The 15,318-nt window shown below is 34.9% G+C and overlaps 1 protein-coding gene across 1 annotated transcript in view; it reads left to right on the top strand.

Annotated features, from left to right (window-relative positions):
- TMEM260 (transmembrane protein 260) overlaps positions 1-15,318 on the top strand; it is a 148,665-nt gene that overhangs the window by 85,107 nt on the left and 48,240 nt on the right. Inside the window, exons 3-4 of the mRNA XM_011989605.1 lie at positions 4,972-5,003; positions 5,733-5,884. Coding sequence (XP_011844995.1) covers positions 4,972-5,003; positions 5,733-5,884 — 184 coding nt within the window. The remainder of the gene's footprint in view (positions 1-4,971; positions 5,004-5,732; positions 5,885-15,318) is intronic.

Raw genomic sequence — 15,318 nt, 5'->3', positions numbered from 1 at the left:
GCATCCGCGGCGGCATCGCGGTGTTCGCCGCCGTGGCCGCAGTGTTCACCCTCACGCTGCCCCCCTCGGTGCCTGGGGGAGACTCGGGTAAAGTACTCGCAGGGTTGCCCCTCCTGTCCCTCTCCCCTGATCCTAGAACGGGCGGGGGCTGCGTCTGGCCCCCGCTCTTGGCATTGGGTTTGGTCAGCTCTGGGCCTCCATCCACCCACCTGTGCACAGGACACTATTGTGTGTTTCAGAGCCCACTTCTGTTACCATCCTTGTCGTTCTCGTTTCTTTAGTTCTCAGGCTTTCGAGATGGGGCTTATTGTTGGTTTCGCCTGGTGGGGCTTAATGACCTCTCCATTTCCCCAGATCTTTTTTCCTGGTCCTAAGTATTTGCATCCTTTTTTAATCCACAGATATTACTCACCGAGTCCTTATTATGTTTCAGACAAAAGAACAGTAGTGGCGAACAGATAATTGCTAGTGTTCCAGTGCGGTTAGACAATACCCAAGTTAATGAATAAACAGCATATTAAACTGGTGATAAGTTATGGAGACGGTAGGAGGGAAATGTGATTGAGAGTGGGGGTAAGTAGTGGGTCCTTCCGAATGGCTATTCAGGAAAGACCTCTGAAGAAGTGGTATTTTAGTCGAAACCTGAATATTGAGAAGGAACTAGCCATGCAGAATATTTGCAGAACTCTTAAAAAGGTGGAAGCCAGGTGCGGCTGTTTCTATGAAAAAGAAAAGCATGACTCATCGGCCAGTTAAATCACATTGTTTTATATTTGAGGCAAGAAACAAGATCTATGTTTTGTTTTTGGATTCAATAATGCCATATCGTGGCCAGGAATTTTGTCAGAATGGTGCTGTAATTTCAGGTGGTGAACCTGTGGACTGAAGCAGCAGTTTTTGCTGCATGACCAGTTATCCTTAAATTGAGCAGCTTAAACAGCAAACGTTTATCGTTCCTGTTTCTGTTAATCAGGAATCTGGGTCCAGTTTAAGCTAGTTGCTCGTACTCAGAACAAGTTTGCTGTCATCGTGTGGGTTGGGGGCTGCGGTCTTTTCAAGGCTTAATTTGGGGAGAAACGCCATCTAGTTCTTTGCTGTGTGGGTCTCCATAAGTTAACTGACTTCTGTCAAGAAAAAGATGAAGGATACCTCTCTGTCTGACACCTCTGTGTCATTTTGTAGCCGAATACTGTAAGTGATATACCACTTCTCCATTTTATTCCTGGAAGTTCATCAGTAAACCCAAACCATATTCAAGGGGGAGAGGATTACACAGGTGAGAATACCAGGAGTTGGGGATTAGTGGGGATCATATTTAGGGCTGCCTACCACATTGAAGATCCTTGATGTTCCATCTTCAGATTGTTACCTTCTTTGGGGTCCTATTGCACAAATACGGATAGTGTTTCATTCGTGTAGTAGGGAGTTTCTGTACCATGTTTCTAAGATTTGTATTTCATAATGGAAGTAACTTTATAGTTGTGAGAGTTTTGATGCTGTAGGGCATTATTCAGAGGTTAGGTAGTTCTGTTACCTGTAAAAAAAATACAAAGATTGACAGCTACTTATGATTGATTGAGTGTGAAAGATGGGAGTGAGATTTATAATAACTGAAGTTTCTTGAGCACTTACTATGCGCCAGACACTGTTCCAAGTGCTTTATATGGGTGGTTGTTTTAACCCCCTCAGCTACCCTTAAAAGTAGGTGCGATCATTATTTTCCTTTTATAAATGAGAAAACTAAGGCTAAGCTATGCCCAAAGTCACACAGAGTAGTCAGGAAAAGAACCCAAGTATATTGACTTTAGAATATGCCCCCTTAACCTCTACTTTTTGTCAAAACATTTCAAGAAATTCTTTTCTAAATCCATCATCACATATGTAGTGATATTTAAAATCTACTTAAAATGTTTATTGCCTTGCCTTTATTAATACTGTATTTTATTTTTTCCCAGAAGAATAAAGTTGTGTGTTCACCTTGAGTTACCAAACTTTAGGTGCTTCTAATTTGTTTGGTTTCATGTTAAAGAGTGGTTGCTTCTAATATTTTTATGTTCATTTTTGGGAATGATAAATAAACTGTTTTCCAAGTATATGCCAATATGGAAAATTTGCTTAATCGTATATTTGATAATTGTGTTTACATGTTGAATGTACTATTCTTGAATATTTGTTTATGAATTATATTTTCATCAATAAACAGAACACATCTCAAAACCAATACAAAGCATGTATTCTTCTTCCTGATAAGTCTTACATTTTACTCCATAGATTCATCACATTGTGTGGTCTTGCCAAAATTATTCTTTGTACCACTTGACACACACAGTTCATTTATGGGCAGGGGTGCTCGTGGTGCTTTTCGGGGAGGGGGTAGGAAGCTGGTCTTCACTAAATTAGTTTGTACATGAGACTGTCTTTAACAGATGTGATGTGTGACAATCTAGTCTAATTAATATTGAGACCTATGAGATAAAGGGAGCTGGTTTTTGTAAAGGTTAAGCATCCGCTGACGACTCTGGGCTTGCCATTAGTTTGTATTGCAGACAACAAAGCTGTGGTTCTCAAACTGGAACATATTTCAGAATTACCTGGGACACTTGAGCCCCCAGTGCCAGTGGGTCTTAGTAGATTAGGGAGTTTAGAGGTATGGACAAGGAGTCTTCATTTTTAAAAAGCAGATTAATTCTGATGCAGGTAGACATAACTCTGAGGAACCCTTCGTGTACAGGATTGAGAGAAAGCCAAGACTCTGGAAGCTCTGAGATTTTTTTTTTTGCTATTCACTTCCTCTTTATCATAATGAATTTAAGAGTAGTATTTCCCCTTAGATCTTTATCAAAGATACATTTAGAATGGGGGCATCTTTTCTATTTCTATTTTAGTTTAACATTTGATAAGAATTGATGGAAGTTTGTCACTTTCCAGATTTATCTTGATAGCAGCAGAACTCCGGGAAATAATAACAACACACTGACTTTTCCATGGTAAAAAGAAGTTAGAGAAAAATAGGCTGTTTTTCTTAATGTTAAATATAATTCTGAATACATTTTAAATGGAGGAGTATGAATAGTGACCTTGAAATTTTGAACTTATGGTGGCTTCGTCACAAAAACGTACAAGAACAAAAAAAATCGATGAAAATAGTTTGGCGCTAAGGACTTCAGAGCTAATCCGTTATGGAGTAAACTGTAAAATCATATCCTTTACAGTAGTTAACAAAGGGAACAGTTCTTTGAGACATTGTGAGACCATAAACTAATTAAAAAGAAGCATTTAGGGTATAAAATGTGCTGTTTTCTAAGGTGCTCTTGAATATCTAACAAATGTCTGTAAGTAATTGACTTAATCTGTCTTCAGGTGCCCTTATAACACTTCCATGATGCAGTCACTCACCGAAGACAGGGGTGTCTTAGTAGCAAGGATGACAATATGATGTGTCTTTTTGTTGACCTCTATGTGCATGGCTTGAATTGATTGTGTGTGGCCAGAGGGGAGAAGTGTTGGTATCTTGGCAGGATCGTGAAATGGATAGGTTAATGTTTTTAAACTTAGTGGGAGAGAGAAATGAAAACCAGCCAGAATATAAGGCAATCTGAAGTGCTAAATAGACTCAAGCAGGTTCTATGGAGGAGGAAGAAGTGATTAATTCTGATGGGGAGGCTGGGGAAGCAGGTGTCTAAGGAAAGGTGTTACCGAGAAGGTGGCAATTGAACTAGGCTTTGAAGGATTTAGGGAGAGAATGCTAGGGAAAATACTCCAGGGTGAGAAAATGAGTGAGAAGAGGTGCAAAAGAGGACCACTCCAGAGAAACAGTGGGTAATCAGATTTGACTGGAGAGAACGTAGGTTTCATGGATATAAGCCTAGAAAAGGGACCTTGAAACCATGGAAAGCTTGAACATCATGCTGAGGAATGTGAACTTCATTCAGTAAGCAGAGAGCAGCCATTGAGAAATGTTAGACTAGGGATGCAATCCAGCCGTGTGTGTGTGTGTGTGTGTGTGTGTGTGTGTGTGTGTGTGTGTGTAGGCAGGGGGAAAGGCAGGTGTTGATTATAAGTGATTTCAGTATGAACATGAATTGAAGTAGAAGATTGGTCAAGTCTGTTGCCATAGTCCAGGCCAGAGAGAGTAAAGGTCTAAATTGTAGCTGGGACAGAAATTAGAAGCAGAGTATTGCTAGCTATGAAAGGATAGGAAATGGACATTAGTATATTTCCTAATAGGTACTAGTAACTTTCATGAGTCATTCATCAATATTGATTCATTCAGGGTTGAGTCAGAAATAGTCCTTGTGCTCTGAATATGTAAAAGATTAACAAATAAGCATTACATTACTGCATTATAATTTTAGAAATAGTCACTAATGGTGAGGAACTATAAAGGACTATGTAAAGAATATTATTTAATGGTTTGAAAAAATGTCTTACAGTAGACCTTACCGAAATAACCTGCAGTTAATAAACACTTGGAAATCGTTTAAAGATATCCAATGCAATTAATGTGGAGAAGATATCCAAATGCCAGTTTTAGGGTAGTATGGGACATTTTAGGGAGTGTCCAAACCTCAGATGTCTGCACATTTTATGTTATCATAAGATTACATCTTTATAGACTTTCGTGCTAATTTATTGAGGGATAACAAAGCATGTTACACTAGTGCCCCAACAGTATTTGTATATTTGCAAGTGGATACAACTTTCAAGAGAGAAAAAAAGCATTTTTAAAAAACCGGAATTTACCTATATTTCCACTGACCACTTCTTAAAGACTACCAAAGATAGTTTGTTCAATAAGACCTAAGGGAGAAAATGTTCTCAGACTATTTCATGCTGTTAAATCTCTACAGATTTACAGTTTTATCCAGTCAAATTAATGCAAAACCCCAATGCAAGCATTTGGATTTTGAAAACTTTGGAGGAGTGTCATTCTCTAATAGTAATTATTGGTTTTACATTATTTTTTCACAGGGGAACTGATCACAGCCGCACATGAGCTCGGAGTAAGTATTAGTTTTATTGTTTAATCAATGCTCTCATTAACAGTTTTAGGAATTAAGAAAGTTTAATTAAGCATGGAGTAAAGTAGATTAATTTATTTTCAAACCCCAGTTTTTAGTAACTTATAAGTACAGTATGTGACAATTTACTTTAAGTTTTAAATCCAATTAAACTAAATTATAAAGCAAAGCCTTTACTATATATACAGTAGCTGCTTATTATCACCCCAAATTTTGTATAAGCTGTGGAGAATAAAATAAATCGGGTTAACAGTTTTAATAAGTTTATTATTTAATAAACTTTATTATGGTGCATGATCCCTTTAGGCAAGACCTTACCACTGTCAGCATGGTGGTAATCCGATAGCAGTGTGGTCTTTCAACTTTCTAACCAATACGATATTTCAGAACCTGCTTTTTTTCAATAGCCTTTTAAATGACCCTAATGTACTGTGAACCCAGAGAACAAACTGCTTAAGAACTGACAATGAAATATGTCACCCTTTCTCTGGGTGACGCTCCATGTGATAGACGCTGCCAAATCCACTAAAGAAAATATTTATTTGTATTGCCACAGAGGATTACAATAGAAAACCACTATTCAAACATTTAATCATTGGTGCCTAATCTTTATAGTTGCCTGAGAAAAGGGCTGCTTTTCAATTAAGGCCTGTGTAACTCTTCCTTTCCTAGATGAAACCCTTCTTCTAACTGTTGCTAATATTTCTGTAGGTTGCCCATCCTCCTGGCTATCCTTTGTTCACGCTGGTGGCTAAACTGGCAATTACACTGTTTCCTTTTGGTTCAATTGCCTACCGCGTCAATCTTCTCTGTGGCTTATTTGGAGCAGTAGCTGCATCGTTACTTTTTTTCACCGTTTTCAGGTAAAGTAGTTGATTAGTTAAAATTAATTTTGAGCAGTTGGAGATATAGATTTCTTATGGCTCAAGTACATGCATTAAAAACATCTTTTGTTGCTTGGTTTCCCTAACACATGTGATTTCACTTTCTTAATTTATAATAATTTCATATGCATTTGACCCCTCAAATGCAGTTGGTTTTGTTTCATACAATGGAGTGAAGGTGTCGACAGTTCATTATCACAATTCTCTGATTAGGCAGAACTAACGAGGTTTGTCATTTTATGAAGATGCAGATGGGCCGGTTTAATTCAACAATATGAGGTTCATCTTTTGGTAAGTGGTAAATATCATTTAATTACTCACAGTATTGCTGATGGGCAGCTGCCTGTCAGGTCCAGGGCTAATTGTATTATAGTCTAAATATGAACATGTATACTTTTTGAAATAAGGTTATTAACTAAGGAAATAAATTTGGGATGTGGTTTTAGTAAGGTTTCACTCTGCTCCATTATGGCTGTAGGAAAGGTAGGCAAATTAGATCCCAAGTACTTCACTGATAGAAGACTTTTTTAGTTGGGAAGGCTACCCTGCTTTTAAAACATTGGTCCTTAGTTTAGAATGCTGGTGACTCAATTGTCTTTGATGTTTCTGTCTCCTTCATTCTTAACTCCGTGTATCCTATACCTAAGAGGATTATAGTGAAAAATACAAATTACACTTTCTGCAAAAGGAAAAACCAAATTAAGACACTTCTTCTAAAAACTTTTGCTTGTCTTATTATAAAACAAATGATTTCTGTATGTAAATATAATTTGAATAGGTACAATTTCAAATGTCATTTTTGGAGACCAATATTTTTATTTGTGTTAAAGTCATAATACTACCCTTTAGCTAAATTCTAAATCTCTTTTAATTATTTATAGAAAGGTAAGAGTTAGTGTAACTATAACTCAGAAGTTTACTTTTAATCTGCATGTGAAAAAACTTTCAGATTCAAGTATTATAACTTGATCTTCTCCCAAATTTTTGTATTATTACATTTGTTGTTATTTTAGTCTTTATGAAATATTTAAAATAATGTCTCTGCTTAGATTCATTCGTACTATTAATATTTTTCTTTTTCTCAATGGTTAGGATAATTTTTATTAGAATTGTTCCTTCTGAGTCTTTTGTGATTAAGAATCTGTCCGTATTTCCACTGAGAGAAAAAGTGGGTTTTGTTTTTAAATATCTAGGTTGAACAGGAACTTCCTTGTTCTGTATTGAATGAGTACATTGTTAATTTTCACAAGATACTTTAGAACAAAAACATTTAAAGAAAACGAATATGTTCATTTTGATAGTCTGTATTTTAGATCATTTATGTAACATATACATCTATTTAAATGTTATGTAGCTATAAATAGCTCTGTGCAAGTAAAGGGATTCATTTTCTAAAACTTCCATGTTTTTCAACATTATTAATTGGTGATGCCATTCCACATGAGAACCACTGTAAAAATCATAAATAAAAATCTTAAAAACAAATTTGCAGAATCTGGATAGCTCTGGACAGTACCTTTCTTTAAAAATAGCTTTTATTAATTATTATGATTGATTATAAAGGGTTTAGATTAGCACACTAGCCTGTAACGCTTTTCTTTTAATATACATGGCTAATGATATATTTTATACTTGCTGACATGTGCTTTAAATTCAATCTCCTATATGACTAAATTAGGTATTTGAGTGGTTTTAATGTGCCCTGGAAAAGTTGCTTTCCTTCAGAAAAGGGATCTAACAATATTATCTCTTACATAATTTTAATATGAAAATACTTCATTATTTTGAATACAAATAATTGACAAGGTACACGTCCTTTGGGAATAACCTAGTTCAAGTGGCAAATCTGTTTTGTCAAACAATAGACACCCTTCAAAAAGGAGAAGCCATCTCTATGGTAATAGGACTAACAGTAGCCTATTGATTGAGTGGAAGAAGACATTATACAATGTCAGCTGGCTTGTTACAATTTCATTTGTTGTATGACCTGAACTTAACCTTTAAAACCTTTCTTCTGTGAATATAAACCCAACAGCAGGACACAGTTTTTGTACAACCATTACAGTGATGGCTTTTTTCCTGTCCCAGCGTACAGTAAATGTGCTTCTTTGCAGGTTGACTCCCTTATCAGAATTTGTTTAGGAGACATTTCACTACTTTATTCATTTACAAACCAAATCATCATTCCATTTTGTTGTTGAATATTGAAGGGTTTTGATCCAGGAAACAGTTTTATTCTTTCTTTCCCCCATCACTTAAGAGACCATTACTGTACATGTAGGATTAGTGCTGACTGGTGTGCAGTAAATTAATTCTTTTAACAGGTTTAGGTTTTTTTCAGGTAATTGTTCACATAGCATTCACTATATTTAGCTCTTGCGGTGGACATAAAGACTTTCTGTACCTTTTAAACAAAGATTTTATTTCAAAAGCAAATTTCTGTTTAAATGTGTTGATGTAAAAAGCTCCATTTTTTTCAGTAAACATGACTTAGATTGAAAGACCAATTTATTCGTTGTTTCCAATTACTATGTAATTTTTGCTTTTCTTGCATCTTTCTCTTGCTTTTAAAAGCTGTAAGATGTCATTAACACTGCATTTTTTGTCAATCTTTCCTAATGGTTGGCAAGAACTCATTTATATTTGCTTTGCTTTAATGTAGAAAGCATGTGAGTAAAACAGCACATTGAAAGCCCTATGTGTCACTGTAGTTTATTGAATTAAAAATAGTGAGCTTGTGGCAGTTGTTTCCGTATGTATTTATTTATGTATTGTCCCCTTAAAGAGTATTTTTAAGCATGTATTATGTTAGGGGAGTTTAATCTAGTACATTTCATTTATATGAAATAGTATTCATTTTATTAATGTGTACATCTGTGTTTCTGAGACTGTAATATAGTTAGTGATTTCTGGGAACTGGGGTTTTCTTTTTTAAGGCTATTAAAGTAAATGATTTTTAAATTTAATAGCATAATATTTAAAATGCCCTATTCTATTTGAAATTCACAAATCCTATTAATATAAAATGTTAAAGTTATACGTAATATAAATCATTAACATGAACACCATTTAATATTATTTAATGCTTGAATTTCAAAATTATCTGCTAGGAAATATCAAACTAGGTCTTATTTACTGAATAAAGAAGGAGTACTGAAGTCACTATCATTAAACATCTATATTCTAACCCTTCATATGTTCCGGTATCACTAAAAGAGAAGGGAGCATGTTGATAGCATTGTATAAAAATTCTTTACCTCAGGGAAGATTTAAATTGCTTATGATATCAGGGGAGGGTATATGTTATGTCATTTATTTTGGTAGTTACAGTGCAGGGGATATATTCTCAACAGGCCTGAGAGTCAGCCTATCCTTTTCAAACTATTACCAGCCAAATGGAACTATAGAATAATTCATTCCACGATATTTGTTGAACACTCATGTGAATTAAAAGTAAAGCTCTTAGTTTTTATAATCAAAATTCAGTGCTTATTTTAAAGAAAGTAATACAAAGTCACCATTAAATAGGCAGTTTTTCAAATATTTTTTCTAAAAGGTGCAGTTTCAGGAAACTTACATAAAAATGCTTTCTAACATCATTAATATTGCACAGTAAGACATCAGATCTCTTAATGTCGAGTAGATTACCTAGAATATAGGAATATTAATAATATTAAAGGTATATTGAAACTTTGCTTACTACAAAGAATGTACAATCATTTTCAGTAATCCTTAAATATCTTCTGGCAGATTGTTTTGTGCCAGTATTTAACTCATGGATTTTGTAATTGTATACCTTATATATTTTTAAACATTATGTTGCTTCTAAAAATTCGATTAAATTTTAGAAGGCGAAGACTTGATTCTGAGCACTGGGTCTGCTATTCTTTTAGCTTCAGCTAAGATTCCATTCAATAAACAATAGAAAATTAAAATGCCATACCTTAGAGAATGCAGAATCTCCTGCTTAAGGGACATTTGGATTTTCCAGCTCAAAGAGTATTTTAGATTATTGCCATAGAGAATAATGTGAAGCTATTCCTAATTTCACAAGTAACTATGCATAAGTAACAAATAGTCACCAAGTTTTTGTAGTTGAAGAAGAATGGAAAGTACTAAAGAGTTAATTTCCATTCAGGAGAATATCTCTCTTGATCCCTGGTTAATTGATCATATATTTCTCTCGTACTTGTATTAAAATTGCATTGACTTAGACTGCTTAAAAATATTAAGAGCTTGGTTCATTTGCATTTTCTTATAAGTAGAGGGACATATTAGGCTCAAATAGCAGCGCTTCATTTTGAAGGGAAAAAAAGCAAGGCAAAAACTCTTTTTTAAGACTGTAGAGTCTTTTCTGACAGCTAGTCAGAGTTAGAATTAGTTCAAGGAAATGTTAATAATGCACTGCCTGGCCTAATCCCTTTGATATCACCAGGTATCCTCCTGTTCATGGGTTAATTGCTTTAAAAGCGAAGGCAATATTCTGAGCGGTGGGCCGCTTCACCTTTTCACAGCTGTTACCATTGAGTGACAACTAAATCCCATGTGTAAGATGAGGAAGAGCTCAATCTCCAATTGGGAGAAAATTTATGTAAACCACAATCCCTTCAGAATGTGCGGAAGTCATAGACTTTCTTGATTTACTCTGCTTTTCCCAGAAAGCTCTATTGTTCACTTTCCTAAGTCCCATCAACCCTTTGTAGCAGAATATCACAGCGGCAGCAGATAGCTTGAAATATATAAATGCTATCATAGCTCTGATTAATAGCAGTGCTTATGAGTCAAGTCTGATAACAGTGCAGCTCTCCACTCAATTTCAGATACTGCTAATGGAATCTGTCTTCTCCAATTGTAATATGAGAAGGCCTAATTTGCCATGGAGCTTGGAGCTGTCACCAGTAGGGGATTGTGGGGTCAGATGGGAGCTGCCAGGTTTTTGCCCTGCAGCTTGTATCTCTCACTTTGAATAGAGCAGCCCCCTGCCTGCCAGTTAGCTGATAGGCCGCCGTGGGGTTTATGCCACTATATACAATAGGAAAGGGCTACATAGGCTGACTTTATAATTGTGAAGCTAGCTCATATTTCCACAGCTACTGTGCTGCATAATTTCTAATAAGTGGTTTTAACAAATGTCAGATTATGAAAAGTTTCCTCAATTACAAAAACTTATAAAACATTTAAATTGCTAAATCTGTTTCCTGCCGAGATTTTGCCACTGGAACTAGTCATCAGTTATTATGGTTGTAATAATAAACGCACATATTTCTTTAAATTACAAATAACATTATAGCTCATAACTCATATAGATTTGGTGCTTTTCAAAGCCATAAAAATAGAAAATAGTCAATGAATTGAGATATTAAGATATACTTCATAACTTTGCATAAGACTACTTAATATTAAATCTCTATTGTTTATTAAGTTGGTTAGTATTGCTGATGAAAGTAGTTTAATACCTTCATTCTGTTGACTTTAGTTATTTGACTTCCTATACTTTTTGTATCTTAACATTGTAAGAATTACACAGCATCTTCTAAGTTTTCAGTTAAAAAGGACTTAGCGTGATGATATGCCTAGGCCGGTGCCTTTGAGAATACTCTGATGCAATATCCTTTTAACCAATTTCAGTCTTGTTACTGAATGCAAAATACATTTTGAAGATTGAGTAACAAACTAATCTTGAGGTTTTATATGTTTTTATACATTTTAAACAAAATAGACTAAAGTCTGTAATTGGGGAGTTATTTTAAACCAGGCTGTACTGTTGTGCAAGTTACCTGGCATACTGTGAAAACTTAGTAAAACGTGAAGTAAATTGCGGTTGTTCCTATAAAGCCTAGTTCAGTGTTTTCTTCCACATATTCAGGAATACGTTGATGGAGTATAATAAAATGAGTTGTTTTAAACTTTTTTTTTTTTTTTTTTTTTTTTTTTTTTGAGACGGAGTCTTGCTCTGTCGCCCAGGCTGGAGTGCAGTGGCCGGATCTCAGCTCACTGCAAGCTCTGCCTCCCGGGTTCACGCCATTCTCCTGCCTCAGCCTCCCGAGTAGCTGGGACTACAGGCGCCCGCCACCTCGCCCGGCTAGTTTTTTGTAGTTTTAGTAGAGACGGGGTTTCACTGTGTTCACCAGGATGGTCTCGATCTCCTGACCTCGTGATCCACCCGTCTCGGCCTCCCAAAGTGCTGGGATTACAGGCTTGAGCCACCGCGCCCGGCCTAAACTTTGAATAGCTTTATCATTTAATAGCTAATGCACGACTCTTAATTCTAATGGAAATTGTGTGATTACATTTGATTTATGGGAGCTATTCCTAACCTTACTCCCTGCATTTTAGTTGTGCCTTTTTCCTTTTTGAAGACTTTAAATTTTTTACTCTAATTTTATGTAGTGGTTTTGAATCAGGAATAATACTTTATACTTTTCCTTTTAGAGTACTGGTAGTGAATATTTATATAGCTGAAAATTCTGAGTAAAACAGTTCTCCTTTTGATCAAACCTCATGAAGTAGAACTAACCTTAGTAAGATTTTATCTGGAATGACAGTAAATTTTTCTAAAATGTGGAAGAAAGGACTTATTTGCAAATTCATTAAAGATGGAAATATTTTAAATTTTTTTAGGTTCAGTGGTGATGACTTCTCAGATGCACCTTTTATATCATGTCCTAAATTATTGATTTATGTTCTTAGGTGTGAACTTGACAATGAGAAGGTTTATATTCTGCTCTCTCAGTGGCCTCATTATAATTTTCCCACAGAGCACCTGGCACATATTAGATACCCAGAACATGTTTGTCAAAAGACTGTTGAGTGAGCTGCCACCAAAAGAAGGAGGCTTAGCAGGACTTAGATTTTCAGTAACTTAGCTCCCTAGTTTGACCATTCTCCAGGTAGACTGGAGAGAGAAATACATGGTGTTGATTATGTGAGTGAGCCTAAAGGGAACTTCTATATCATTTTCGTGAACCGGACCCAGAAAGATAAGAACGTGGAAGGATAAGGGTGGTAGATTTGCCGTTCATTTTTATCCTCCTTTACCATACTTCTTCCCTGTAGTCAGCTGCACTATTTTAGTTGTCACTGTGAATTGATACTAATAGTAATTTATTAAACAATAACGTTCAGATGCTGCACTGTGGCCTGCCCAGTCAAATTCCATTTCAAGTAGGAATTCTCAGTACACTCAGTATAGACGTAGTGCAGTGTACCTTCCGTGTTGGGTTCTTTGCATACAAGTAACACTGAAGACAAATACATTCATGAATTTTATGAGGCATGTCAAATGTGTGTTCGGAAAGAATTTCAGGTTTCTGTTATTTGCCTTTTGATTAAGGGTTATACAAACATGTGACTACACATGAAAATCAAATACTGTGTAGCGGAAAGAAAAATATACCTTATCAATAGCAAACCTGTGTCAATGGTGTAAATTGTAACCTCGTGATTTATCCATTGTGTCAACAGATGAATAGTATTCCATCAGTGAGAAAACTGCTACACAATCAGTACGTTTCTTAGGAATTTTATCTAGGTCTCATGAATTTTGTGGACCAAAAAAAGAAGACAGTTGTGTTTTAAGCAGAGAATTCTGATGCTTACATTTGATGCTTAATAGCATCACATCATCCTTACTCCAGTGGAGAATTTCTGTCATTTGCATGATCTGGGTGAGATTTTAAATACTTGACTGCCCTACCCATACTATCTATCATACTCTTGGTGTGTCTTTTTTTGTTGACTAAACACTGTGCTCTCCTGGAATATAAACTACGTGGTTTTATTGTTAACCTAAGTAAAAAGCAATCAGGAAGATTTATCTACTTCAAATATACTGTAAAGCATATTTTTTATATGTAGTATAAAATTATTTATATAAAACAAAATGTACTTCAGTGACTTTTGGATTTGATATTTTGAATAATCTATATCAGTGCTTTCCCCCATTATTATGAGATCTTAGAATTAAGTTTACTTCTCTAACAGTGTAAAAACTTGATTTTGATTATTGATATTGACAGGTGAGTATCTGTTATAATACAAGGGTTGTGTTATTAAAATTGTCATAGTGGTAGTGTTTGAAGATTGTGATCTTTTCCTCATATGACCTAATATGATTTTTATCTTTCTATAAGTCAGGTTAGATGATAAAAATATGTATTTCATTTGAAGGCATCCCTCATTTGACCTTGCTCTATTGGGGCTCTGTGAGAATTAGATTGAGAATGGAAAACATTTTTTTCTCATATCTAATTCATCATAAAGTGTTCTTAAGTTAAAATAGAAAATAGTTTAAACTATTAGCCATGTATCTGTGAGTTCTGGTGAAAAGAGTTCTCATTTATTCACAACCTCATTTGAATTTCTCTTTTGCTTTTACTTTGGTTGAATTAATAATCAATTTCAGTGGAAAAAAATGTCTTTTCACTTTAATGGGCTAATTTTAAGATTCTACTTTAGCATGTTATTAACTCCTTAGTTACTCTTTAAAAATAATAAGCATATTTGTTCAAAAGAATAAAATGGAAATTGAAAATAGGTATCCTGGATTGCCAAGTTAAAACACAATCATGTTTTTGATTATGTCATTTTTATTTGAAAAAAATCATCAGACTTACTCTATGGGTAGATGACAATTGTTTGTCTGTCTTATTTTGGGTGTAGTTTTATTTATAGTTCATCCACACTTTAGACTTTATGGATTACACAAGATAGCTTATTTTGTGAGCTCAGATTAACAATTTCATTTAAATCTCCTATTTAAATAATGTCAGATTGGACATTCCTTCCATTTATTTTTAATAGATTACTTAAGTCAGAAATTTGGACTACCAATTCATTTAATAGTATTGTATGCAAAAGATTTATGAATAATGTTTTACTCTACTTATATAATTTACCTCTGCCAAAAAAATTTTAAATATATGTTGTAGCCTTTCCAGGGGAAAATTTTTTTATAAAGTATGTCTCCTGATTAGAGTTATTCCCAAAAAGAGATTGCAACTAACTTGTCTGATCACTCACTCACAGGTTCCCTTCATTGACAGGGATGATGATTGGCCACGATCATAAGATAATAAAGGCCCCAGCGATCTAAAAGGATAGTGGATTAATTGGAAGCTCTAGGAATTCTGTAAATTCATAGGAAAATGACTTTCTTTTAAACTCATAATAAACAGATGATAAAAGTGCTTCTCAGTAATCTCTCTTAGCAAGTGTGAGACTAGATATGCCTTCAGATATATTTGTTATGATTTTTGTAGCATCACAACCTCATTTGAATTTCTGCACAGGTAAGAAAGCCTTCTGCACATTTAACTTTTTTTTCCTAGCTCCAATATGTAGTGCCTTATTGATTTGGATGGTTCATTGTTGTTTGGCTCAATAAAATATAAAATGGGAAATTTGATGTGTTT

This window comes from Mandrillus leucophaeus, unplaced genomic scaffold, assembly GCF_000951045.1.
Source record: "Mandrillus leucophaeus isolate KB7577 unplaced genomic scaffold, Mleu.le_1.0 Scaffold359, whole genome shotgun sequence".
In the NCBI taxonomy this organism is placed as follows: Eukaryota; Metazoa; Chordata; class Mammalia; order Primates; family Cercopithecidae; genus Mandrillus; species Mandrillus leucophaeus.
The sequence above is the reverse complement of the archived record's forward strand: the minus strand, read 5'-3'. Positions and strand labels throughout refer to the sequence as shown.